This window comes from Falco peregrinus, chromosome 8, assembly GCF_023634155.1.
Source record: "Falco peregrinus isolate bFalPer1 chromosome 8, bFalPer1.pri, whole genome shotgun sequence".
In the NCBI taxonomy this organism is placed as follows: domain Eukaryota; kingdom Metazoa; phylum Chordata; class Aves; order Falconiformes; family Falconidae; genus Falco; species Falco peregrinus.
The window spans coordinates 32,874,103-32,901,250 of record NC_073728.1 but is presented as its reverse complement, the minus strand read 5'-3'; the positions used below and the strand labels follow the sequence as shown (position 1 = coordinate 32,901,250).

Genomic DNA, 27,148 nt, shown 5'->3' with positions numbered 1-27,148 from the left:
GTTGGGAAAACCAGATTTTGCCTGCAGAGATCTTTTTTTCCTATCTTGGTCTCCACTAGCAGTTTTCTGAGGCTTCCTGCAATGCAGTAAGTCTCTACCTTCCACCTATATTCCCTGTGCAACAGCTGTGTCACCTGCTCTGTGGTCTTTTGGGCTATTTCTCATTTCTAGATCTGCTGTGGGCTTCCTGCTTCAGCCTGATCATCCCTGCTTCCCAGCATCTCCCTGGCACAAATAGGCTTCCTCTCAGGAAAGGAGGGCTGCCGCCCAAACACCCGCGGGCTGCCCTGCCTGCTCCCCCTTCTCTTGCCACACCACCTTAGTGAGCCCATAACACACGTAAGATGGCAGCAAACAAACCAGCCGTAATCACTGTCGGAAGGGACAAGGTCAATCCTGTTTCTCTGATGTTAAGGATGCAGATGTTTGTTGCTTTTTAACTCTGTTGAGCAGTAAGAAGTGCTTTGGCATAATATTTCGCTTATAAGGAAAGAACAATTGGAATCTGAGGCACAGAGCTTGTCTGTACTGTAATTTATTGCAAGGGAAGCTAGCATGTGGATCCCAGGTACTCTGCTCCAAGTGCACACTTAACATGCCTCGCGATGGGACAGCTTCTTCCACTTTAAGAACAGATTATACAGTAACCTCCATTTAATTTGCACTGAAGGTGTTAGTGTGGAGAGCTGGCAGGGGATAGCTGATATGCTTTCACTTCCCACATCAGTTTATTTAGCAGTAACTTCCTTGTGTCAACAGCTCTCAAGCATTTATGGCTTAAAGATCCAGTAATCTCCTCCCAGCCTGAGGAGGAAGAAATACCTAGCTTGCATTTATCATTTGCCATTTGCCACCATGACGTCAGCTCGGGGCTGAACTCTACCTGTGGCTGGAACCTTAAATGAGCTGACACCAGAAGACAAAAGCACTTTCTCTGAGGTTTAGCAGCAAGTAGCAGCAGCCACAGAGGCGGCAATGAGACGCTGTGTATTCCTCGCTGTGTTGCTCAGCCTGGTGTTGAGCCTTTTGAAAGGTAAGAAACACTATCTTCTGTTTTGGGATTTATCAGGGTAGCTATTCTGTGGCAGTGAATGGATTGCTTAGTACTTTCAGCAGCTGCTGAGGCTGGAGGTCAGTGGTGGTACACAATTCAGCACGTCTAGATTTTGATTAATTAACAACGAAAAATGTCCCTGCGAGCCAACAGTTTTTCTTGTTCACGGAACAATGCAAAATCACTGGTGCTTGTGATTAACCTAATTTAGCCTATTCCAAGAGCAGTTTTCCGGACCTGCACACTACACCCAGGTAATTCAAGCTCTGTTACAGTCATAACAAAAGGTGCGACAGTTTCACCCCAGCACCCAAGGAAAGGAGTGCTGCTGCGGGCCTGCCGGCCAGAGGCTCCTTACACAGTCCGTCTGGGAAGGAGCACCACCTGAGCTGGCTTGTGGAGTTCCCTCATGTTGAAAATAATTAATGGGAACTTTCCCACCAGCTTGGGTGGCAGAGGGCTGCGCCGTGGTCTATTCAAACAGCAAGGGCAGGTGTCGGTCCTTAAGCTGCTTACTGCTGCTTCTGGCATCATGACAAACTTCGTAGTAGTGGGCCAGAGCCTCTGCTCAGATGTGCCCCTCCCTGGTACGAGGGAGCAAAGGTGTTAGCAGAAGTAGAGTTAAGGCAACTGTACGAAGAGTTTTGTGGTGACATGAAGCTGTGAGAGGACAGGAACTCCTGGCTAATACAGAGATAAAGTTACAGATATATGAGCCAAATTAAGACCTTCACTGATGCTGTTAAGCTTGCAACTGGTAACAGATGGTTGTGGGTCTCTTGACTACTTTGAGTGAACATATGTATTTCCAGCAATGTCTACAACATGCAACAGACCATTTTTTAGCTATAAATTATAAGTATAGATATCTTCAAGTTTGTTAGTTGTTTGGTATCAGCAAGATGTGGGTAATCTTGACTTGAGAGCTACCAAAAGCAATGTGAGGCTTTCACTTACTGAAGCAGGCTTTGCATCAGGATGGACCTGCCCAGAAACCTTTTTCATTCTAAGCAAATGTAAAAGCTTTGCAGGATGTGTCTGTTTGAATAGTACTGTCAAAGGCCCTGCCCTGCCCAGCAGCCAGATGTCTGTTATTCCATAACGTTGGTTGTAACATCCATTTCTTTATCTTGGTAGTGAATGTCTAAATCTATTAACACATCCTGTTCCCTTACACATAAGGCAGGGTCTAGGCAAGGAGAGCCATAAAATAGCCACCTTTGCTCAGGTTACCCTTGACGAGCGCGTCAGCAAGGTTCAATTGCAGCTCATGTGCTCTGCTGTCACCACGAACGTGATGCTCCCTGAGTCCAAAGGGTACACCTGGACATCTGTTAGCCAGAGCCTCTACAAGGCTAACAGCTGTTGTACACCAGAGATGAACTCTGTAAGGGATTACTGCCCCAACATCCAGTTTGAGAAGGCAGCCTAAACAATGCTCCAAAACCATGGCCTGTGGCCAGTATAGATTCATATTATCATTGTTATAGGAAGAATTTAGATTTCTTTACATTGACTGTGGAACAAATACTGCTGCCTATAGGACTCAATGACCAGTGGAGGCAGAAGACTTCGCAGAGAACTGGTACAATTGGTCAGGTTTCCCCTTCACGTAGAGGAGACTAACGGATTCCTTCAGGCGCTGTCTTTTTGATGTGCCTTTTCTACATCAGCTTTATTGATCAGAATAAAAAAGTTTATAGAATTTGCCTCACTTTGGATTTTCGAAGTCCTACAAAGCTCTTGAAAAGCAGGGTCTATTTTTCAAATGCCTGTTGAGATTTGCAATATTTTTTTAATATGACAGCTATGAGTGTGTTAGTGCCAAGAATTTTAGCCACAAATACATTAGTCTTCCAGCTGCCTGCTGTTAATTACTTAGATTAAATTATGATTGCAATGACATTAATTCAGAGTAAATATGTTTATTCCTAACTCATATATTAACTAATTTAGATTAAATTTAGATCTTATGATCCAAACTGGCCATTTGTCAGTATCGCACACTTATCAACAATGTTGTTTTATTATTTGTTCTCCTTGCTTCTAGGCAAAAAAATCCCAAAATGTTCCCTATATGGAGAGTTAAGAATGACACAATTTAAATATAAAATAAACATCCTAAACCTAAACAGATTAAATACTTTAGAGGAGTAAACACAGTAAAGGTAATGCTAAAACCAAAATGTCAGGAAAATTTTCTTCAGCTCTTGTCTCATATCAGCCTGGTTTCTCTTTACTCAGAAAGAATTATAACAAGGAAGGAAAAGAATGGCAAAAAATAATCTAAACTGTCATAACCACATGGCAGCATTGTCCTGGATATGTCTTGATACCACTGATGCTAATTTAGCAGGATATGCATTCTTTGAGTAAAATTGCAATGCTTTCAATGTCCGGATGTATTTGTTACAGCATAGGAGAAGGTGTTAGCAAAGGCAATCGTTCCTCCATTGCTGCTATGGAGGAGTCCGCACAGGGGTTTAAATGATGCTTTTCCTGAGAACATCTTCCATAGCTGCAAAGTATCAATATATCTCTACCTTGCAGCAAAAGTATTTTTTGTGGGTTTAGCTGAGGTCTAGAACAAATCTGAAGAGTCACTGTGAACATGTTAACTGTGGAGTGCAATGTCATATAACATCAAATTAAAATCAGTGCAGCTACTGCAGATGCATGATGGTAAACACACTGTTTGTTTAAGGGATGAGAAAAGCAAATTGACATAGCAAGAGAAGGCAGCAACAGTGGCACTAGGTTGGACAAGAGTTCTGCTACCTCTCAACCTGCAACATGTTCGCTAGCAAAAGGAATGCCCCTTACCCTATTCAGGCAGCGAGGAATGGCAGTGTCCTGCTGCCTTGGGAAGGCACAGGGAGCTTTCCTGCAAGGAGAAACGTGTGTTGGCAGCTTGGTGTGCCAAAATCACCTGGAGGAGAAAGGCAAGAAGGGTACAAAATTGCTGTTGGGGGGAAGGAGCCAAACGTTTTGGAGTGGGAAAAGCACTACAAGAAAAAACATGACACCAATAAGGCATGGGGCCAGTGACAGCCCAGGGGCAGGGCAAGGCTGCCCAGGGCTTGGGCTGCTCAGCCCCACACAGGTCCCCCACTTACCTGCTCAGGGGTTGTCCTGCACACACAGAGTGCCACGAGACTTTTCCTCCACACATGGCTAAGCAGCGTTACCATCTCTCCTCTTTTCCGTTCCCCAGGAAACAGCACCGAAGCAAGTTCTACCCTGCCTGGAACAACCCCAGCAACTACAGGTAAGGAGCAAAAAGCCGCAGGCCATCCCCTTCTGGGGACAGGCTGGAGTAACTCAGTCTCGGGGAGCTCTGCAGCCCCCCCAGGCAGAGATGTGATTCCCTGCGAGGGTTTCCCCGGGTTCCTCTCCTAGTTGAAGTTGCAGAGCTCCAGATCTACATCTCCTCTGCTGCCTTCCTTCTCTGGCCATCCTGGTCTTTGCGGCAAGGGGAAAGTATTGGTGATGATTTGGGCCTCTCCGTTCCCTGCTGCTGGGTGCCTTTGTCTCACTGAAGAGGCCGCAGCACACACATGTGTTCCACACGTGCTGCCATGCAGGCACAATCAGCTGCTGCTTCATGGTTTTCCCAAAACAGTGCTGCCAAGCAGGCCACTATGAGTAACACGTTCACAGGCTGATGGGTGACCTCAGCCTGCTCTGGCAGAAGGTCCTGCCCATGAGCTGCTGCTTTGGGCGGGCTGAGGGAGCTCTCCTGCAAGGACACAGGCGTGTGCTGGTGGCTGGGTTGGCCTCAGGACAGGCTTGAGGACATGCCTGTGTGTGGCATGTCCTCAAGCCCTGGGATGTGGGGAGCAGGGGCCGTGGACACATCAGACTGCACAGGTGTCACGGCCAGGGACAGCCCAGGGGCAGGGCAAGGCTGCCCAGGGCTTGGGCTGCTCAGCCCCACACAGGTCCCCCACTTACCTGCTCAGGGGTTGTCCTGCACACACAGAGTGCCACGAGACTTTTCCTCCACACATGGCTAAGCAGCGTTACCATCTCTCCTCTTTTCCGTTCCCCAGGAAACAGCACCGAAGCAAGTTCTACCCTGCCTGGAACAACCCCAGCAACTACAGGTAAGGAGCAAAAAGCCGCAGGCCATCCCCTTCTGGGGACAGGCTGGAGTAACTCAGTCTCAGGGAGCTCTGCAGCCCCCCCAGGCAGAGATGTGATTCCCTGCGAGGGTTTCCCCGGGTTCCTCTCCCAGGGGAGGCAAAGGTGCCCACATGCAGGCTGTGAATCCTCTTCACTCTTCCCTCTTTCCCTGCTGGCCTTTGCTGCAAGGGAAAAGTGTTGGGGAAGATTTGAAGAGGTTGCTCTGTTCCTGCTTGCTGCCTTTGCTTCTGCACCAGTGCCAGGTGCAAGAGGATCCCTGCAGAGCGGGTGCCCAGGGCAAGTCAGGGATGGCACCCTGCTGGCAGTTGTTCCTGTGGCTTGATGGAGCACAGGCAGAGAAGAGAGGGAGATGCTTCACATAGCGGCATGGGGCAGTAGTCAGTGCCCATGGCCGTGGAGCCCAGAGAATCCCTGCTGGGAGTCCTCCATATCTGGCCAAGTTGCCTGTCCCAGCGTGGTGCTGGGTAGCGTCATCCAGGTGGATCAAAGCTCCTGCTGGGGTCACCTGAGGAGGGGAAGCCTGCTCACCTGCTCAGTCCTCCTCCATGGTGGCCTTGGGCAGGCGCATCCTTCTTGCCAGCACCCCGCTTTCCTATCACGCTGGCTGTACGCAGTCTGCTGGCATCCCTTGACCTGTGCTGGTAGCTGGTCCCAGCCATGTGGCACTGCCTTGGGCGGGCTGAGGGAGCTCTCCTGCAAGGACACAGGCGTGTGCTGGGGGCTGAGTTGGCCGTGGTCAGCTGGGGCCAATACACTGCCTGTGTGTGGCGTGTCCTCAAGCCCTGGGATGTGGGGAGCAGGGGCCGTGGACACATCAGACTGCACAGGTGTCACGGCCAGGGACAGCCCAGGGGCAGGGCAAGGCTGCCCAGGGCTTGGGCTGCTCAGCCCCACACAGGTCCCCCACTTACCTGCTCAGGGGTTGTCCTGCACACACAGAGTGCCACGAGACTTTTCCTCCACACATGGCTAAGCAGCGTTACCATCTCTCCTCTTTTCCGTTCCCCAGGAAACAGCACCAAAGCAAGTTCTACCCTGCCTGGAACAACCCCAGCAACTACAGGTAAGGAGCAAAAAGCCGCAGGCCATCCCCTTCTGGGGACAGGCTGGAGTAACTCAGTCTCGGGGAGCTCTGCAGCCCCCCCAGGCAGAGATGTGATTCCCTGCGAGGGTTTCCCCGGGTTCCTCTCCTAGTTGAAGTTGCAGAGCTCCAGATCTACATCTCCTCTGCTGCCTTCCTTCTCTGGCCATCCTGGTCTTTGCGGCAAGGGGAAAGTATTGGTGATGATTTGGGCCTCTCCGTTCCCTGCTGCTGGGTGCCTTTGTCTCACTGAAGAGGCCGCAGCACACACATGTGTTCCACACGTGCTGCCATGCAGGCACAATCAGCTGCTGCTTCATGGTTTTCCCAAAACAGTGCTGCCAAGCAGGCCACTATGAGTAACACGTTCACAGGCTGATGGGTGACCTCAGCCTGCTCTGGCAGAAGGTCCTGCCCATGAGCTGCTGCTTTGGGCGGGCTGAGGGAGCTCTCCTGCAAGGACACAGGCGTGTGCTGGTGGCTGGGTTGGCCTCAGGACAGGCTTGAGGACATGCCTGTGTGTGGCATGTCCTCAAGCCCTGGGATGTGGGGAGCAGGGGCCGTGGACACATCAGACTGCACAGGTGTCACGGCCAGGGACAGCCCAGGGGCAGGGCAAGGCTGCCCAGGGCTTGGGCTGCTCAGCCCCACACAGGTCCCCCACTTACCTGCTCAGGGGTTTTCCTGCACACACAGAGTGCCACGAGACTTTTCCTCCACACATGGCTAAGCAGCGTTACCATCTCTCCTCTTTTCCGTTCCCCAGGAAACAGCACCGAAGCAAGTTCTACCCTGCCTGGAACAACCCCAGCAACTACAGGTAAGGAGCAAAAAGCCGCAGGCCATCCCCTTCTGGGGACAGGCTGGAGTAACTCAGTCTCAGGGAGCTCTGCAGCCCCCCCAGGCAGAGATGTGATTCCCTGCGAGGGTTTCCCCGGGTTCCTCTCCCAGGGGAGGCAAAGGTGCCCACATGCAGGCTGTGAATCCTCTTCACTCTTCCCTCTTTCCCTGCTGGCCTTTGCTGCAAGGGAAAAGTGTTGGGGAAGATTTGAAGAGGTTGCTCTGTTCCTGCTTGCTGCCTTTGCTTCTGCACCAGTGCCAGGTGCAAGAGGATCCCTGCAGAGCGGGTGCCCAGGGCAAGTCAGGGATGGCACCCTGCTGGCAGTTGTTCCTGTGGCTTGATGGAGCACAGGCAGAGAAGAGAGGGAGATGCTTCACATAGCGGCATGGGGCAGTAGTCAGTGCCCATGGCCGTGGAGCCCAGAGAATCCCTGCTGGGAGTCCTCCATATCTGGCCAAGTTGCCTGTCCCAGCGTGGTGCTGGGTAGCGTCATCCAGGTGGATCAAAGCTCCTGCTGGGGTCACCTGAGGAGGGGAAGCCTGCTCACCTGCTCAGTCCTCCTCCATGGTGGCCTTGGGCAGGCGCATCCTTCTTGCCAGCACCCCGCTTTCCTATCACGCTGGCTGTACGCAGTCTGCTGGCATCCCTTGACCTGTGCTGGTAGCTGGTCCCAGCCATGTGGCACTGCCTTGGGCGGGCTGAGGGAGCTCTCCTGCAAGGACACAGGCGTGTGCTGGGGGCTGAGTTGGCCGTGGTCAGCTGGGGCCAATACACTGCCTGTGTGTGGCGTGTCCTCAAGCCCTGGGATGTGGGGAGCAGGGGCCGTGGACACATCAGACTGCACAGGTGTCACGGCCAGGGACAGCCCAGGGGCAGGGCAAGGCTGCCCAGGGCTTGGGCTGCTCAGCCCCACACAGGTCCCCCACTTACCTGCTCAGGGGTTGTCCTGCACACACAGAGTGCCACGAGACTTTTCCTCCACACATGGCTAAGCAGCGTTACCATCTCTCCTCTTTTCCGTTCCCCAGGAAACAGCACCAAAGCAAGTTCTACCCTGCCTGGAACAACCCCAGCAACTACAGGTAAGGAGCAAAAAGCCGCAGGCCATCCCCTTCTGGGGACAGGCTGGAGTAACTCAGTCTCGGGGAGCTCTGCAGCCCCCCCAGGCAGAGATGTGATTCCCTGCGAGGGTTTCCCCGGGTTCCTCTCCTAGTTGAAGTTGCAGAGCTCCAGATCTACATCTCCTCTGCTGCCTTCCTTCTCTGGCCATCCTGGTCTTTGCGGCAAGGGGAAAGTATTGGTGATGATTTGGGCCTCTCCGTTCCCTGCTGCTGGGTGCCTTTGTCTCACTGAAGAGGCCGCAGCACACACATGTGTTCCACACGTGCTGCCATGCAGGCACAATCAGCTGCTGCTTCATGGTTTTCCCAAAACAGTGCTGCCAAGCAGGCCACTATGAGTAACACGTTCACAGGCTGATGGGTGACCTCAGCCTGCTCTGGCAGAAGGTCCTGCCCATGAGCTGCTGCTTTGGGCGGGCTGAGGGAGCTCTCCTGCAAGGACACAGGCGTGTGCTGGTGGCTGGGTTGGCCTCAGGACAGGCTTGAGGACATGCCTGTGTGTGGCATGTCCTCAAGCCCTGGGATGTGGGGAGCAGGGGCCGTGGACACATCAGACTGCACAGGTGTCACGGCCAGGGACAGCCCAGGGGCAGGGCAAGGCTGCCCAGGGCTTGGGCTGCTCAGCCCCACACAGGTCCCCCACTTACCTGCTCAGGGGTTTTCCTGCACACACAGAGTGCCACGAGACTTTTCCTCCACACATGGCTAAGCAGCGTTACCATCTCTCCTCTTTTCCGTTCCCCAGGAAACAGCACCGAAGCAAGTTCTACCCTGCCTGGAACAACCCCAGCAACTACAGGTAAGGAGCAAAAAGCCGCAGGCCATCCCCTTCTGGGGACAGGCTGGAGTAACTCAGTCTCAGGGAGCTCTGCAGCCCCCCCAGGCAGAGATGTGATTCCCTGCGAGGGTTTCCCCGGGTTCCTCTCCCAGGGGAGGCAAAGGTGCCCACATGCAGGCTGTGAATCCTCTTCACTCTTCCCTCTTTCCCTGCTGGCCTTTGCTGCAAGGGAAAAGTGTTGGGGAAGATTTGAAGAGGTTGCTCTGTTCCTGCTTGCTGCCTTTGCTTCTGCACCAGTGCCAGGTGCAAGAGGATCCCTGCAGAGCGGGTGCCCAGGGCAAGTCAGGGATGGCACCCTGCTGGCAGTTGTTCCTGTGGCTTGATGGAGCACAGGCAGAGAAGAGAGGGAGATGCTTCACATAGCGGCATGGGGCAGTAGTCAGTGCCCATGGCCGTGGAGCCCAGAGAATCCCTGCTGGGAGTCCTCCATATCTGGCCAAGTTGCCTGTCCCAGCGTGGTGCTGGGTAGCGTCATCCAGGTGGATCAAAGCTCCTGCTGGGGTCACCTGAGGAGGGGAAGCCTGCTCACCTGCTCAGTCCTCCTCCATGGTGGCCTTGGGCAGGCGCATCCTTCTTGCCAGCACCTCGCTTTCCTATCACGCTGGCTGTACGCAGTCTGCTGGCATCCCTTGACCTGTGCTGGTAGCTGGTCCCAGCCATGTGGCACTGCCTTGGGCGGGCTGAGGGAGCTCTCCTGCAAGGACACAGGCGTGTGCTGGGGGCTGAGTTGGCCGTGGTCAGCTGGGGCCAATACACTGCCTGTGTGTGGCGTGTCCTCAAGCCCTGGGATGTGGGGAGCAGGGGCCGTGGACACATCAGACTGCACAGGTGTCACGGCCAGGGACAGCCCAGGGGCAGGGCAAGGCTGCCCAGGGCTTGGGCTGCTCAGCCCCACACAGGTCCCCCACTTACCTGCTCAGGGGTTGTCCTGCACACACAGAGTGCCACGAGACTTTTCCTCCACACATGGCTAAGCAGCGTTACCATCTCTCCTCTTTTCCGTTCCCCAGGAAACAGCACCGAAGCAAGTTCTACCCTGCCTGGAACAACCCCAGCAACTACAGGTAAGGAGCAAAAAGCCGCAGGCCATCCCCTTCTGGGGACAGGCTGGAGTAACTCAGTCTCGGGGAGCTCTGCAGCCCCCCCAGGCAGAGATGTGATTCCCTGCGAGGGTTTCCCCGGGTTCCTCTCCCAGGGGAGGCAAAGGTGCCCACATGCAGGCTGTGAATCCTCTTCACTCTTCCCTCTTTCCCTGCTGGCCTTTGCTGCAAGGGAAAAGTGTTGGGGAAGATTTGAAGAGGTTGCTCTGTTCCTGCTTGCTGCCTTTGCTTCTGCACCAGTGCCAGGTGCAAGAGGATCCCTGCAGAGCGGGTGCCCAGGGCAAGTCAGGGATGGCACCCTGCTGGCAGTTGTTCCTGTGGCTTGATGGAGCACAGGCAGAGAAGAGAGGGAGATGCTTCACATAGCGGCATGGGGCAGTAGTCAGTGCCCATGGCCGTGGAGCCCAGAGAATCCCTGCTGGGAGTCCTCCATATCTGGCCAAGTTGCCTGTCCCAGCGTGGTGCTGGGTAGCGTCATCCAGGTGGATCAAAGCTCCTGCTGGGGTCACCTGAGGAGGGGAAGCCTGCTCACCTGCTCAGTCCTCCTCCATGGTGGCCTTGGGCAGGCGCATCCTTCTTGCCAGCACCCCGCTTTCCTATCACGCTGGCTGTACGCAGTCTGCTGGCATCCCTTGACCTGTGCTGGTAGCTGGTCCCAGCCATGTGGCACTGCCTTGGGCGGGCTGAGGGAGCTCTCCTGCAAGGACACAGGCGTGTGCTGGGGGCTGAGTTGGCCGTGGTCAGCTGGGGCCAATACACTGCCTGTGTGTGGCGTGTCCTCAAGCCCTGGGATGTGGGGAGCAGGGGCCGTGGACACATCAGACTGCACAGGTGTCACGGCCAGGGACAGCCCAGGGGCAGGGCAAGGCTGCCCAGGGCTTGGGCTGCTCAGCCCCACACAGGTCCCCCACTTACCTGCTCAGGGGTTGTCCTGCACACACAGAGTGCCACGAGACTTTTCCTCCACACATGGCTAAGCAGCGTTACCATCTCTCCTCTTTTCCGTTCCCCAGGAAACAGCACCGAAGCAAGTTCTACCCTGCCTGGAACAACCCCAGCAACTACAGGTAAGGAGCAAAAAGCCGCAGGCCATCCCCTTCTGGGGACAGGCTGGAGTAACTCAGTCTCGGGGAGCTCTGCAGCCCCCCCAGGCAGAGATGTGATTCCCTGCGAGGGTTTCCCCGGGTTCCTCTCCTAGTTGAAGTTGCGGAGCTCCAGATCTACATCTCCTCTGCTGCCTTCCTTCTCTGGCCATCCTGGTCTTTGCGGCAAGGGGAAAGTATTGGTGATGATTTGGGCCTCTCCGTTCCCTGCTGCTGGGTGCCTTTGTCTCACTGAAGAGGCCGCAGCACACACATGTGTTCCACACGTGCTGCCATGCAGGCACAATCAGCTGCTGCTTCATGGTTTTCCCAAAACAGTGCTGCCAAGCAGGCCACTATGAGTAACACGTTCACAGGCTGATGGGTGACCTCAGCCTGCTCTGGCAGAAGGTCCTGCCCATGAGCTGCTGCTTTGGGCGGGCTGAGGGAGCTCTCCTGCAAGGACACAGGCGTGTGCTGGTGGCTGGGTTGGCCTCAGGACAGGCTTGAGGACATGCCTGTGTGTGGCATGTCCTCAAGCCCTGGGATGTGGGGAGCAGGGGCCGTGGACACATCAGACTGCACAGGTGTCACGGCCAGGGACAGCCCAGGGGCAGGGCAAGGCTGCCCAGGGCTTGGGCTGCTCAGCCCCACACAGGTCCCCCACTTACCTGCTCAGGGGTTGTCCTGCACACACAGAGTGCCACGAGACTTTTCCTCCACACATGGCTAAGCAGCGTTACCATCTCTCCTCTTTTCCGTTCCCCAGGAAACAGCACCGAAGCAAGTTCTACCCTGCCTGGAACAACCCCAGCAACTACAGGTAAGGAGCAAAAAGCCGCAGGTCATCCCTTTCTGGGGACAGGCTGGAGTAACTCAGTCTCAGGGAGAAAGATGCATCACATAATGGCATGAGGCTGAGTGCCCAGGGCAGTGGCTGGGTCCCAGGGTGCGGTGTATCCCAGGAATCGTCCCTGCTCATATAAGCCCCATCCCAGCTGGAAGTTCCAGGGGACATAAAAAGCCCCTGGTCTGTGCCCATGCCTGCTCTCCCCTTTTTCCTGCTGGCCTTTGCTGCAAGGGGAGATTGTTGGGCTTGATTTCACAAGCTTTGTTGCTATCTTGTTGGGGGTCTTTTCCTGCGTAAAAGAATTTGTGTTCAGTAGGAACTCTGGAAACACAGGGAAACACAGTGTCTAGAGATGAGTCTCCTAGACAATGGAACTTCCTGGTGTATTTTCCTTCTCACTTCTGGGGGGTATGATGACAGTTACTGTATTTTTCCCTTTTGCACAGAAAATCTCTGCCTCATCTATGCGAACACACATATAGATTTAAGTGAAAGAAAGCTTGCAGGGTGAAAAGAAGTGTTTGGTGACCTGTAAGAGAACTGTAATTACCACCTGATTTATAATATATATTGAAATATAACCGTTAATTACTTATAAACTGATACATTATGTATAAATATGAAATATATACTCTAAAATCCTTACAGAATATATAATTACTTAAAGAAAATATGACTGTGACCATTTTAGGCAAATAGCATACCCTATAAAAAATTGCATTTAAAATACATTAGAGATTATTCTAATGTGCTAGTGCTCTCTATATTTCTTTCTTCTGGTTTATTTGCTTTCACATCTTTGAAAAAAAAATTTCTCTTTCTTTTTGCTGTAGATAAGTCTAGGTTAGCTTCTTACAGGATGATTTTCAAGGAAGGATTAGCTGGAAGTTTTCTTGTAGTGCTACTACTCTTCCCAGTGTTAAAACACGTTGGAGTTGCAAAAGGTCCTGGGCTGGCTCAGTACAGAGGCATAAGCCACAGGATTCTCTGGATACACTGAGGATGATGCGGGGGTGGAAACAAGAACCTTGCCCTGGTTTTGGGGGTAGCAATGACTAACTTGCCATTAGGGGAGAGGGAGAGATGTGCGGAGCCTGCAGAGCTTTCAGACAGAGAAAATTTGCAGAGAGAAGGCAAATCAAGTGGAAAGACAGGTTGCCAGAGAAGAGATATTACAGGCAGGTAAGCAGGGTAAATCACACTGAGCAACAGGTTGCAGGAAATAAGGGCAAGGCACTGGCTAAAGTACAGGGCAAGGCAGAAGCAGATTTGGGAAAAGTTTTGAGGCATCATATCATGCTGCCTTCAACGGCCTTAGTGTAACCAAGGCACTAACACGGCTGACAAGTTATTTTCCCTTTTCCAGCAGTGGACACAGCATCATCTTCAACAACAGCTCCAGAAGGTAAGTAGAAGGCAGCAGTCAGCACAAACCTGTGAAGTTTTACTGCTGTAGAGTTATGGTATAGTGGTCAGTTAATATCATTAGCCATCTTATGGTGACAGCTGCAAGCCCTGCAACAAATTCCTTAGCAGCATATTCTAATATCTATTGAGGTATGTATACTACGATGATTAACTTGGGAGCCTTCATTTTATTAATGGATCTGCAGTAAAGGACCCTACTATGACACTGTATTACAATAAGGCAAGTACATACCAGCACAGTATTGAAGACACACAGGCTGTGGTAGTCTGCCTTTTTCTAACTTCATCACTGAATTTGGCAACCCTTGATATACTTCTTGTGTTTGTTTTGGTTTTAGTTGTATTAAGAAGAGTTAAATTGTGGATGCTCAGTATGACAGACAATGAATTTTACCCTTACTCTATGTCCTCACCATGATATCCTGCTGGATTGTGTAGAGAGAAGAGCTATTACATAGACACTAAGCAAGCAAGACATAGCCATGTGTTCTTTAATTGCATCTATACTCTATCAAACATACCTGTTAGTTTTCCTTAGCAAAAGTGTATATATAAACTATTTAACATATCAACTACTTTATATATGAACTGGCTATTGCAATTTCATAGAAATCCTGATGTCAATATTTTTCATCTTTGTATCAGAGGACTTCTGCAGCGGAGACCCTTGTGGAAAAGCATTAGCTAAATGTATTGCTTTAAATAGCAGTTTTATCTGCCAGTGCCAATATGGATTCTACTACAGCAACAAGGATTGTCACAGAGGTGAGTCGCAGAAGGACAGTCTATATTTTTAGTTACTTCAAAGATAGCTGCCTAGGTAAATTTATTTTCCCATATCCCTTGTTCTCATGTTATAACTGAAAACATAATCAGTCTGGGAAAGTGACTGCTGAACAGTGCTTTGCTTTGGAGACAGCCACTGCTACAATGACCTAGATTGTTATCTCACAAAACAGTAACAGCCAAAGAAGTTAATGTGCTAGGAAAAGAAGGTGGAGTTCTCTGTCAGGGCTGCTGGGGATTAAAATGAGTGAAAAGCAGGAGAAAAATGCAAGTATAAACCTGAATCAATATTAATGGTCAGGATTTAAAAGAGACCCAAACCTGTGAAGACCTCTGAACACCTGTTTTGATGTTCTCTGTGGCTAAACACTCCACAGTCCTGTTGAAATGCATTTCTGAGATGCTGCTGGAGGCCAAGCATGTGAGCAAACAGGGCATCTCAAAGTGCCAGCAAGCAGGATTCTCAAATTTACTTGTGACCCTGAAGAAGCAGGTAGACACTGAATTGCTTTCTCAGATATGGTGAACCACATTAGCTGCTTAGTGGCTGCAAAGTTGCAGTCCTTTATGTATTTTCTCACTAAATGCTGTAACAGCTCAGTTGGAGTCTTTTGTTAGCTTCAGACCATGCTCCATGCTTACAGTTTCACACTATACAGTTTCATAGTCTGGCCAGTTTGGTTGAGCCCAGGATTCTGCTTGCTTTCCAGGTAGCCAGAGTACGTCCCTCATTGTAGCTGAATTGATTGAGTAAACATTTGTCCCATACTGATTTGTCCAGTATATGGGGGAAAAAAAAATAAAAAGCAGATTGATTTCTGCATTGTATTTCCCCATCTCTGAAGTCTGAAGAACTGTAATGTGAAACACAACTTACTTGAATGGTTTCTAATTAATTAATATTCTTTATTAATCAAATAATTCGAATTTCATCATTCCAGGGAAAATATTCCCAGGAGTCATTACACTGAAAAGACTTTACAGTAGTAGTCTTCAAATTGTAAATTCCGCGCAGTATGAGGAGGTGTACGAAAATATAACAGTATTGGTGAGTGATGATGGTATTTTTCCCCCCTGTATGTTTAATGCTATCCTGAATGTCATGCAGACAGTGGGCATAGACGCTGCCTTTAATGTGGAGCCTAGAATAATTTCACTTGAGAAATTTACTTCTTTCAAAGAATGCTTCACACTAGTATAGACCTATTCATAGAAGACTTAAATTTTTACCTCAGATGATACATGCATGGCTCTTACTGAAGTGAAGCGATGTACCTGAAGTATGTAACATCCGCATTTTTTGTGCCACTTCTGTTCTGGGAAGCACCATGCTGTCTCCAGAAGCCATAGGGTTGAGCAAAGTTTTCCAACCCATTTAGTTTCTGATCTCTGCTGTTTGCTGAGGGTTCAGTAATACTGAGTAAAAATGAGCATATTTTTTTTTAAAGAAAGTTAGCATTTCCACACAGCACAAAGTTTTCAGAATGGTTGTCCAGCTGTGTCTAAATACCTAAATAATAAGTCTCTTCCATAAGCACACCAGTATTAATATTTAAATACTATTAGTGAAATGGATATTACACATTTCGAGCATTCTATGATTGTAGATAAAATCTGGTAATGGATTTCCTGGAGAAATAAGATGAACAGTTTAATTTATACTGCCGTGTTGAAACAAGTGGATTTGCTTATGTTGCTTTCTGGAAGTAAGGGAGAAGATGTATGCAACTCTACCAGACAGCTGATAAAAAATATTCAAATATTAATCAGAATTCATCAAAAATGGTTATCAATTTTTTTATGTTATTTTATTGCTTCCTATGAATGTTTTATCAGAAAGTAATCAAAAATTGTCCCTCCACAATGTTTAAAAATATTTTCCTCAATTCTTCTGTTCAACATTTTTTCATGACATGGCTTCAAATATGTATGATATGTAGCACTAGAATAGATATGTAATAGTACGCAAAAATGAAAATAGCATAGAAAATTATTTTCATTTCATTACAAAGAAGAGTAGTTTATCTTTCATCTCAGTTGCCTTAGACTTCTTAATCCTTTTCTTACGGTGCCTCCTGCTTGTGTGGCAGTTGGAGGTGGCTGCCTCCACTGGCTGTTCCCTTGTGACAGTGACTTTTTCAGTGACCCCATCCAACCCCCAGTGCTTTCATCAGTGCTGTACTTCTCCCTGCAAGACCGACCCCTGACAATCCAACTTCACTGTACCTTAGAGACACATGCCATCTATAAGGATGCCTATTTCTCCCTCTTCTCTCTACTTGGATGTAGGTTGGTACTGTGGAGACACCTTTCTAAGCAATGAGTCTGCAAGGTAGTACCTGTAGCTATCCAGCCAGTCAACCCTAATGAACTGCCTGACACTCATGCAACTCGTGTCTCTCCATTCCTCCAGTGCCCTCTCATACTCCTTTTTCTACAGCACCACCCCACTGCTCCTCTTCTGCAATGCCTTACGCAATGGATGTGACAGATCTGCTTGCTTTATTTGTGCCTATAGTAGCAATTTCTGAATTAAAACTTTCTAGCTGAGGACTTAGTGGTTCACGTGATTTTAGTCTATGTTTCTGCTTGCCTTTAACTCCAATTAATTTATCTTTTATAGTTTCAGAATGCCTTCCAGGGTTTAACAGGCTTTGTACAGACTGTCATCGTGGAAATTCAGTAAGTTTGCCAGTTTGGTTTTTGCACAGTACATGCTTCCCACACACCCTATTTTAATCTGTTTCCCATGGAGTACTCCGTTCAGGAAAGGATATGGGATGAGTTCAATATTCCTTCTGTTTAAGGAGGACATTCTTTTCATATTTTTGAAGTTTCTGGGATGCTGTCCCCATTTTTACCCCATGGATTTCCAATATGTCTGTGAAGTGGGCTGGCTGAGACAGCTCCACAGTGGATGTCCCACTTCTAGCACCTTGTAGGGTATAGCACTATATATGTGCTATAACTAGCAGTCCCTGTGATATCTGACTTGTCTCTGAAATTGTAACAGTTACCTGAGGTTCCTATGAACAGGTCCAATTTGGAGTCCCAGTCCAATTGAAGAAACACCCTCGTTACAGAAGGTCACTGCATTTTGCTATGCATTTGCTGCTCTCTCCTGATGGCAGGCTGAGCAGAGATGTTATTGAATGGGCTGTGGTGACTGCAGCTGTGGGCATAGGTCCTTTGCTGATCTACGCAGACACTGTAAGATGTCCCTCTCTTTCCATTCCCATCTGTTACAGATTACTGTCCCCAGAGCTCTGCTAGCTTCTCTATGAGCGCTCCCTAACCCACATCAAGCAAAACCTGGAACGCTAGTGCACACAGCAGTGTAAACCCTTTCAGCAAACCCCATGGATTAAGCAGTTAAGCAGACTGTTGTGAGTTGTTAGGGCAGTAACTTCCAGCAGAGTGGTTGTGACAAATACAGGGGGCACAGTAACATCTTAAGGCATTACAGCAACCTACCACTTACAGGTATTTGTGTGTGCATCCCAGCAGCACGAAGTTCAGCTGAAGAACAGGGCAGTCGGTGCTGTTCTCCACCTCACCCCAGGGATGTTGCTGTCCTGCTGATCCCAACCCAGCTAGCATGCAGTTAGCATAGAAAGCTCTACACTGCAAACAGACCCTTCTGAATTCATTGCAGTCATACCTTGAATTAGCCTCACCACACTTCAGAATGGGTTCTCCGTGTCATGACTGGATGACACCACAGGCTTATGAGAGCATGTAAAAGTTAGGGTTTAACAGATGATGCCTTCCACGCTGCAGCCAGCTTGAGGTTAGCCCAGTACAAAAAGATACCAGTTGCAAGCTAACATCACACAAAGGAGTGATGTTGTTAGCATTAAACTCAACAGGATCTACTGGAAAGATGGTCATTAATGTATTCCTAAGCAAGACTTGAACTTCTTTTCAGGTGTCTTAGCAACTACCTACATTATGAGATGAAAGAAGCTAGGGGAGAGAGGGAGGTCTGGCAGAAATCTTCTCTTGTCTTTGCCCCTAGCTTGCTATCCAGATGGATTATATGAGACTTTAAAAGGATGCTATCTGTACTGTTTCAGACCTCTACAAGAAATGAGAGCTGCTGTTTCAGTACGTGTAACAGTGATAAACCTGTTTACGGAGAACTCAACTGTAAACAATGACACAGTTACTTCTGCAATAAATACTGCAACAGAAAAATTGACCTATGTCTCTCATTACACAGGTATGTAATTCCTTACTGTGGGTGTAAATAAACTGTAGAAGCAGAGGTTCCTATCTTCAAAGCTGGTTAGAACATTTCTGTGTGCCGCAAAGCCCATCAGAGCATAAGACTTGTTGATTTTTAGGAGCTGAGTGTTCAATCTTAGGTAATTTTGAAGACAACCATTCACTGCTGGGCTTTTTTGTCTTATTAAGGCTTTCTGCTTCCTGTGTAAAGAAGAGAAGGAAAATACTTATTCCCAAGTAAGCAATGGCATGTTGATTTTAACTTGCTGAGTATTAAGTGGCTGGAAAAATCCAGACAAAATATATGGAGACATAAATTGTGCTTGTGAGAGGAAGCCAGAATTTTACTGGCAAAATAGGATGAAATTCTCTTTAGACTTCAGCTTCCATAATTAACCATGGCAATTGAAATGAGGGCCCACTGATTAGCTACTGACCTAAGTGATTCATTGGTCTAAACCAGTAAGGTCTTGTGTTACTGAAAGTGTAATACTTGGAAAATGATTTTCTAAATGGAATACAGATTTTTTTCTCCCTCCCTTTTTTTTAATAATATGCTCCTATTTTGAAATCAGATTTTACAAAAGGTATAACTAGTAATTAAAGGAGTCCATTTCATGGCTTATAGCCTATGTTTGGTCCCTGAAGGTGACTGTATCCACCTCAACTATGACATTCCCTGTGTGTTGGTCCTAAACGTGAGGGGAAATAAGAAAAACCTGAGAGCTCACAAAGCACCAGTGCAACCACATCACTTCACTGCATGCCACCCACTGAGGTGTGCAAACCATTCCCACCACTGGGACACAGATCTAAACATGCTGGGCAAGCAGCATACTAATATTGCTCATGAAACGAGCTGCATACCCATAAATATTTATATCTATATAGAACTGTGTGGGATCTGGGCCTCACAGTTCAGCTGTAGAAAAAACTGAGGGAATAGTGCTGGGTTTTTTTTTATATATAAAGAGAGTCAGAATGTAAGTGTTCAGAATATGAACTCTTGGGTAGAATTTCCCTCTTTGTGGACTGGGAAGCAGGAGGGAGGCAGTTGCAGGAGGCTGAGAAACCAAAGGTCAGACGATGTGATGGGAACAAGACCTTAACTCATAAAGAGCAAGGGAAAAGAAAGGGCTGGTCAAATGCCTGCAGTATTGATGTCCCCCAAAAAGGACTTACAAGTGTTTTTTTCAGGATTGCTAAATAATTGGTTTATGATTTACTGAGCAATTGCACTGCTTTCTATGAAACAATATTATTAGTACTCAGTTTGCTTCCTGACTGTTTCTTTTTTAAAGCTACAACCTATTGTGCTGTTTTTCTCTGTGATGATCAAACCACAGACTGCGAAGAAGGTCAGTTTCCAAAATGCACATGCAAAAGTAGTTTCTCAAAGACAGAATGGGATGAGCGTTCTTGTTCAGGTAAGAACCTTGCCACTTTATCCCTGAAAAGCTAACCCGGCTATTCCCTGTCTCAGTCTCTTTTTGAAAAGGGTGTTCTGCAAATGTACTGACTCTAAAAATCAGGGAATGTGTGTCTTATTAAGGAAGCCATAGAAACACATTCTTATGTTTAACTTTAAACACATCCATTATTCTATTCCAGTAGAATAAATTACTAAAGCCTGAGAAAATTACCACTGAAACCAGCGAGTCGACAACTCTTTAAATGCATTGTTAAATTCTTGCTAAGAATTGAATCCTACACTCGCAGCCTTCTCTGTTAGGACATATTTTGGGAGCAAACTCTACATGCTGCCTGGAGGCAGCTACAGGGACACCGGCAGAACTGGAAGTCTCATGGTGCACTACAACGATCTGTTAAAGCTCTGTCCCTTGTTGGTGGTTCTAGGATTGGATTACCTGTGTCCTTTTGTATTTCAGTTTCTGTTCTATATATGTATAGCCCTAAAAAAGCCATTCTGGTGCTTTGAAGCACTACAAAGTTGTGTGTGTTTACAGTGCAACAAACAAAAAAGGAAGGGGGTGGGGTGGTGGAGGATTTTCTCCAATGTAGATTTGAGGGCTATTTGCAATTCACTCTGTATTTTTTTCCCTTTGAAAATACAGATTGCAGTAAAGACTGTTCTGCAGAAGAAAACGAGTACTGTGTAAGAGAAGAAAATGGTGTTCCAACATGCAAATGCAAGCCTGATTTTGAAAAGAAGGATCAAAAATGTGTACCGTGAGTACTCAGCTCTTTCTTGAGTTCCTGTGTTCTAGGCAGAGATAGGGATGAAGAACATCTAACACGAGGTCACCCTCAATCTAGACAAACAGGCTGCAGCAATGTGAACCAGAGAGGTGCCTAAGCTGGTTAGCAGGTGGACAAATTCCCCTGGTGTCACCAGTTACGGCATTTTAACTGCTTGGCATTAGCTGTTGGTGTGCACTCATAATATCTCAGAGGAAAGTCAAGGAGATCCAAGGTCATCTGTGTGGCTCACAGATGTGAAAAGGATAAACTACTTCATGCTTATTTTGTGGGTTCCCCACATGAATGTAAACTATTTCTTCAGAGTAATTGAGCCATAGGCACTGGTATGATGAAGTGTTTAGTAAGCAATGCACATTACAGCAAGTATTCCCTCAAACCTCTGGGATGTTTCCACTGATATCAGTTTCCAGATAACTTTCAGACCTATGTTATTTCATCTTGGTTTTCTCTGTGGGTATTTCTGTCAGTTCAGGATAACAGAGCAGTGTTATTTGCTGGTGAAGTTGAGCAATTGGCTGGTGTTGCTTTGCTCCCACGGATAAGTAGAGGGACCTTACTCCCCATATCAATTAATTCAGCTCTTTTTGTAATTATTGCTGCTACATGCTCAACACTTCTTACCATAAAGTCAATATATTTTAAATATAAGAAACTAGTATGAGAGGAAGATAAAGATCTGCCAGTCCTTACATTGAGACTTTTGATAAAGATGGTGGGTAGCAGTACCAAGTGGCTCAGCGGTATAGGGCTTAGTTCTTTGGAGAAATTAGGTGCTTTTAACATTTTTCAGGCTAAGAACCTGAAACTCTGAGTGCCCAGCTCACCAATGAGTCTGAAAAATCTCAGATTGTTTTACTCTACTAATGAAACTAAAGAATTCAATATTAAGATAGCATTACAGAGGAAACCTGTAACTAACACACCCTGTGAAGAAATTGCTGATAAAAGGTGGAAATATACTGTTGTTTTGAATCATAGCATCATAGAATGGTTTGGGTTGGAAGGGACCTTAAAGATCATCTGCTTCATGACATTATGTTTCTTTTCTTTCCTTTTTTTTTTTTTTTTTTTTTTTTTTTTCCTTTTCTCTCATGTAGTTGTCCTATAGGCTACTCTGGGGAGAACTGCAAAGACAGTAAGTACAAGATTTTCTGATTTTCAATTATAGCATGAAAAAATACCCAGTAATGTTTAATCTGCCTGCAATAATGAAAATAACAGTAGTAGCCTTTAGTGGTGCCACCGTCCTGTATTGATAGCAGGAAAATGTTAAAAAAAAAATGAGTGAAATTCCACTGTTGTGGAAAATCCTTCTTGAAACTTGTGTTCAGACAGACAGTAGCATTTCCTCTAATGACCTCTGCATTAAGCGAAGTAGTTTTTAGTCAAACACAGAAAAGCATTTAGCCCTCATCTAAAGACATGCACTGCTGAACTCAGCACCACTAATGGATTAGTTTCTCCTGCAATTAATCACTCTCCCTATTAAAACAACAGTGGTTACTCTCATTTGAAATGTTTCTGCTTTAATGTCCAACCACTGGGTTTCGTTTGTGATTTACCTTGCAAGCACTGCATACTATCTAGTACTCTACACCGGTGAAGAGATGATGGCCCCGACTGTGTATTCCCCTAACAGTAATCATGCGGACAAGCTAACCAGATGGGCCTTCCAAACTGTTTTCCCTCTCCCGAGTTAATTTTGCAGCTGTTCACTGCACCTTCACCGGTTTCCACCACCACACAGATTAGGAGAGGATATTAGTCATGTCTTCTAATGTTTGCATGTGCCTAAACTCAGAACATCTAATACAGTGAAAGGCATGTTGGAAAACAAACAGCTATGGTTCTTCACTTCTCACAACTCCTTTGGCTTTATTCAAGGAAAAGGTATATTCTCATGTGGCCGTTCGGAGTCTCACACTGCTGCATTCTTAAACACACATTTAACATACCTGTATCTGCAGTTATGAGATCTTCAAGGGTTTTCTTCTGGTTTTGCCTAAAAGTTTTGGAGACTGGCTAGTGGTAGTTGTTGTGCAGCACAGTGAATGTGCCCAGGTGTAAATGTTTGGCAGGAAGGATGTTTTTCATCATATGGAACATGTTTTTTGAGAGAAAGTTTTGGGGATTTTAAGGCCTTTTTCATAAAGCAAAAGAAAACGCTAAATTGGCACAAAATCAACACATTGTGAATTTAAACACAAATTTGGGACTTGCTAATAATAAACTCCATTAATAGCCTCATCTTCTCCATGTGGCACTTGGGGGGTACTGATGTAAAAAGTCTGCTGAACAATAATCAAGGATCTTTTACACATGTTTGGCATAATGTTCTTTCAAGAAATCATATGCCCTGTTGTCCGTCGTATGTCCCTATGATTCAATGTGCTGGATGGTTCTTCTGGTAACAGCACAGTTGGTGGTTTTGTGTTGTGTATCTCCAGTACAGGCATTGAGTCTATTAAATGGCAAACTCACAAATCCAGACTGGGATCTTCAAGTAGGTACCACCAGTAAGGCTGGGTAGCTCAAGAGACTGTCTTACTCTGCACACCCTTGTCTTGAAATTATGCCCTGTAGGATACAATTTATTTATTTTCTTTTTTTTTTTTTCTTACCGTGGCTACACAGAGCTAAGACTATGTTTAAGCAATTCCATTCACAGTTGAAGGAAGATATACAGACTCCATATCTTCCTCCCTTAGTCACACTTGTTCTCCAGCAAGATCAGTGAAAACTAATTTTCCTTGCCAAATATTTATTCATGTATGGGATATTTAGGCAGTGTTCATAATGCCACATAATAGACACCTGAAATCAGTGTGCCTTATGTGCTTAGGGCAGGGAAGAGCCTATTTAACACCTAACTACACATTTTAGCAGCAATACTGTTTCAAACAACTCCTACACCCTCCAGTTGTTCCTGTCTTTCAGCTATAACTATGTGTGAAGCCACACAGTGGATGGGATTAGACACCTGAGCTGGGATCAAAATAGCCATCCAGAAGAGACAGTCTTAAATGCCCATCAATTCCCTAATGCACATTTTTCTGTGTCCGCAGACAGTTGTACTGAGACAGCACCAGGAGACTGGGAAATGAATAATAATATTTTTCTTTCTTTCTGTCTTCATAAGAGGACAGGGACAGGACTTGGTTTTCAATATTTACCATGAGTTTTCAATTAATGCTACTTGTTTGGTTTTGTTTTGTTTTTTTCCCCAGATAGTGAACTCATCCTTATAATAGTGGGTACAGTGTTTGGAGCCGTTATCCTATGTTTAGTGATAGCGATCTCTGTTGTTTCAGTAAGGTAAGAGTATTTCTTACAATTGAATAGAAGCTGCATCACTGCATGTTTGTAGGGAACTAAACAGAAATTTAGGGAGGGGCAGAGCTGTGAATGTGGTTGCATGCCTAGTTGGGCAGACAAGTTAATTTAAGTCATGTAGCCATTGGAATATGGTTTTGCCGGTGTGCTCTTCCCAGAAGTATTTATTTTCTTGTTCTGAATTCAACTATGAAAGCTTCAGCCAAGTCTTCAAAACATACACCTGACCCATTAATCCTAATCCTGCTCTAGCCAGTACTGATATGGCATCTGGATGAGACTGAAGAAGGATGCTGATATCAGAAGACTCTGTGGCCCAAATTCAGACCTGGCATGCCTCTTTCGGCTCGATACAGGTGGCATTTCCAGGCAAGAGTCTCTTTAAGTTTGCTGTTCCCTGTGTACTGGCAAAATCCCAATTGCAGTTACACCTCCTCGCTTCTTTCCACACGATAAGTGTAGAAGCACTCAAGTAGCTTCTCCGCCTTTGCTCTCAGTGCTGTCCAGGTAAAGATGCCTACAAGACCACCCATAGCAGGCATAGCCTGGCAACAGGTGCACCAGCTGGTGCTGAGTGTGTGTGATGGATGGACTTGTGATCACAGACAGTTCAAACGCATCATTTGGGTGTCCAGCTTTGGCTGCAGGCACAAGGGCAACTTTTCTTCATTTCTGCCTCTGAATAGATGGTTGGAGCTATTGGTGGTTAAGGAAACTCCTTCACTCTAGGAACTAGTTGGAAGAGGCCAAAGTCCCTTTCCACCTCTCCTAGCAACTTAGCCCCACCTGTGATAAGACATGTCAAACTTTGTACTCTATCATTGATAACGAGGGTTTTGCAGTAAGTATGCTAGAAAAATCTGTTCATGTTTCAGAACAGGACCGAGCATTCAAAATAAGGTGGGAGTGGACAACTCAGTAAGTTGGACTTAGTAAGACACACTAAAAGGTCTTTTAAAACCTCCTTTTGTTTTTTTCATTTCCTCTGAAGAGCCAGACACAAAAAAGATCCAGAGAAGAAAAGCCTGATAAAGTCAGGATATTCAAAAAAAAATACCTTTGATGCTGATGATAGACAGACCACGATGTTCCCCAGAGTCCAGACAACTTCTGGCCATGCAAACCCAGGGTACCAGCCAAACAACCCCTATGAGATGCGTTCTGCAAATAGAAGACGTTTTCCAGAGAGGGATTATGATGATTTGGTAAGTTTCACACAGGCCTACAGGAATTATGTTCCTGAACTGTAGCATTGTGGGCTACAGATGCTGTTGGAATCTAAACTCCACTGTGTCCATTCTCCCTTGATCTAGAAGGCCAAAGTGATATAAAGGCACCCAAACAACAGCAGCTGCAGCTGAAAAAAATTCCCCTAACACAGAGATCAGCATTTATCTTATGAAGACCTTTCTAAAGCCCCAGTAGTCATCCTCCAGTCACAGGAGGGATATGTGAGAAGCAAGGGTCAAAGCAACAGTTTGGCTGCCCAGCACTCTTCTGTGTCATAAGACATTTGTCTGCATCAAGCAAACACATCCCTCAGCACAGGTGCATGCAAGCGCCACAGGCTGTTGCAGCCTGTGCTTTGTGCCAGCTGTAGTGCTGCATCGGTGCTTTCAGTTGCAGCCTCATGCAAGATTCAGTCAGCTTAAGCTGGCACAGCTGCCCAGAGGGATGGTGTCCTCCCACCTGCTCTGCCACTGCCTAGCTCACAGAAACCAGATGTTTAGGGAAAAAAAAACCCCAACAACCAGCTTCTAAAAAGCTGCCACTTAGGAGAAGAAGAACATCTGTTTAGGTAGCTGGTTGATCAGATGCATGTGGATTTTGGCATATCTAACGTCCCAAAGATGCCCAGTTTTCACTGGTGAAAATCTGCCTGTTGGGTTTTCCCTGAGGGCTGGTGTGTCAGACAGAGAGGGCTGTCGTGTGCAGTGTGCTCCATGCTGAACTAGTCTGAGAAAGGAGCTTTCACACCCAGAGCTACTCTTTATTTCTTTTCTTTTCTTGTCCAAATTCTCTATAGTACGAAGTATCACGGGAGCCTGAGGGCTTTAGGATGCAGAGCAGATACTGAGTGACCAGAGCGGTAGAAGGATGGATGACAACTGCGACAATGGGTCAGACCGAAGAGTTTCACAGCCTCTCACCAATGCAGTTACTTCAGCAGAAGAGACAACAAAGTCCATAACCCCAGACACTGTGAAGATTTTCTGAAGGAAGACCCTTGCTTGAAAGAAAACTTGGACAACTCTAAAATAAGGGAAAAATGAAACAGAGGGTAGGGAGACGAAGAGGACTTTTAAAAGAACCAGTGGACTCCAATACACATTAGACTCTTTTCAGGAGGGTCAGTACTTTGACAAGAAAGTGAGTGTAGACATGGTACCAGGATCTTAACCCTGTTGTTTTTTAACTCTTCTGGAAGATAGTCCAGGCAATATGTGCTGCTGAAAAATGTGACCACCCAGAGCTTTGCCTGTATTTGTGTTCACTCTGTTTCAGCTGCAGGCAGCCTGCGTGGCTTTGGGCAGGGCAAAACTGTGTTTCATAAGAACCTAACCTGGTTTTCTTTACTATATCAGATAGTCTTTTTCCCTCCTCAACCCCTCAGTATTTCCTATCTAAAAGCATTCTGTTCAGATCTCTGCTGACATGCGTTGTGTGAGACAATGGTACTTGCCTGACCTTTTACACAGCCTTCCTTCCCAATACAATGACAAGAAACAGTATCGTCAAACAAACACTACTGTTCTCCATCTCGCACACTACATTGATTTTACATAAGTTTAGATTGAATGATCTTAGGGTTGTGGGTTTTCTTTATTTCTAATAGACACTTAATAAACCTGTCTGTAAAAGAATTCACATTTTACCATACTTTACTAAGTGTGCATTATCTATTGACTAGCAATAACATTTCCTTATATATATATAATATATATTCACAAATATGTACATATATTTATAGGTTAAGTTCTTTTAAAGCATTGTTTAATTCCATGTTATATTTTGTGGTTTGGTTTTTATATATCCAG

The 27,148-nt window shown here is 46.8% G+C and overlaps 1 protein-coding gene across 1 annotated transcript; it reads left to right on the top strand.

Annotated features, from left to right (window-relative positions):
• Window positions 1-774: 774 nt before the first annotated feature.
• MUC13 (mucin 13, cell surface associated) lies at window positions 775-26,889 on the top strand. The gene is made up of 19 exons (XM_055812435.1): window positions 775-1,033; window positions 4,269-4,322; window positions 5,107-5,160; window positions 6,210-6,263; window positions 7,048-7,101; window positions 8,151-8,204; window positions 8,989-9,042; window positions 12,033-12,086; window positions 13,480-13,518; window positions 14,187-14,306; window positions 15,269-15,375; window positions 16,951-17,009; window positions 18,404-18,549; window positions 19,856-19,981; window positions 20,630-20,744; window positions 21,875-21,912; window positions 24,005-24,092; window positions 25,102-25,315; window positions 26,137-26,889. The coding sequence occupies exons 1-19, from the start codon at window positions 976-978 to the stop codon at window positions 26,185-26,187; spliced, it is 1,539 nt and encodes a 512-aa protein (XP_055668410.1). The 5' UTR covers window positions 775-975; the 3' UTR covers window positions 26,188-26,889.
• Window positions 26,890-27,148: the final 259 nt, after the last annotated feature.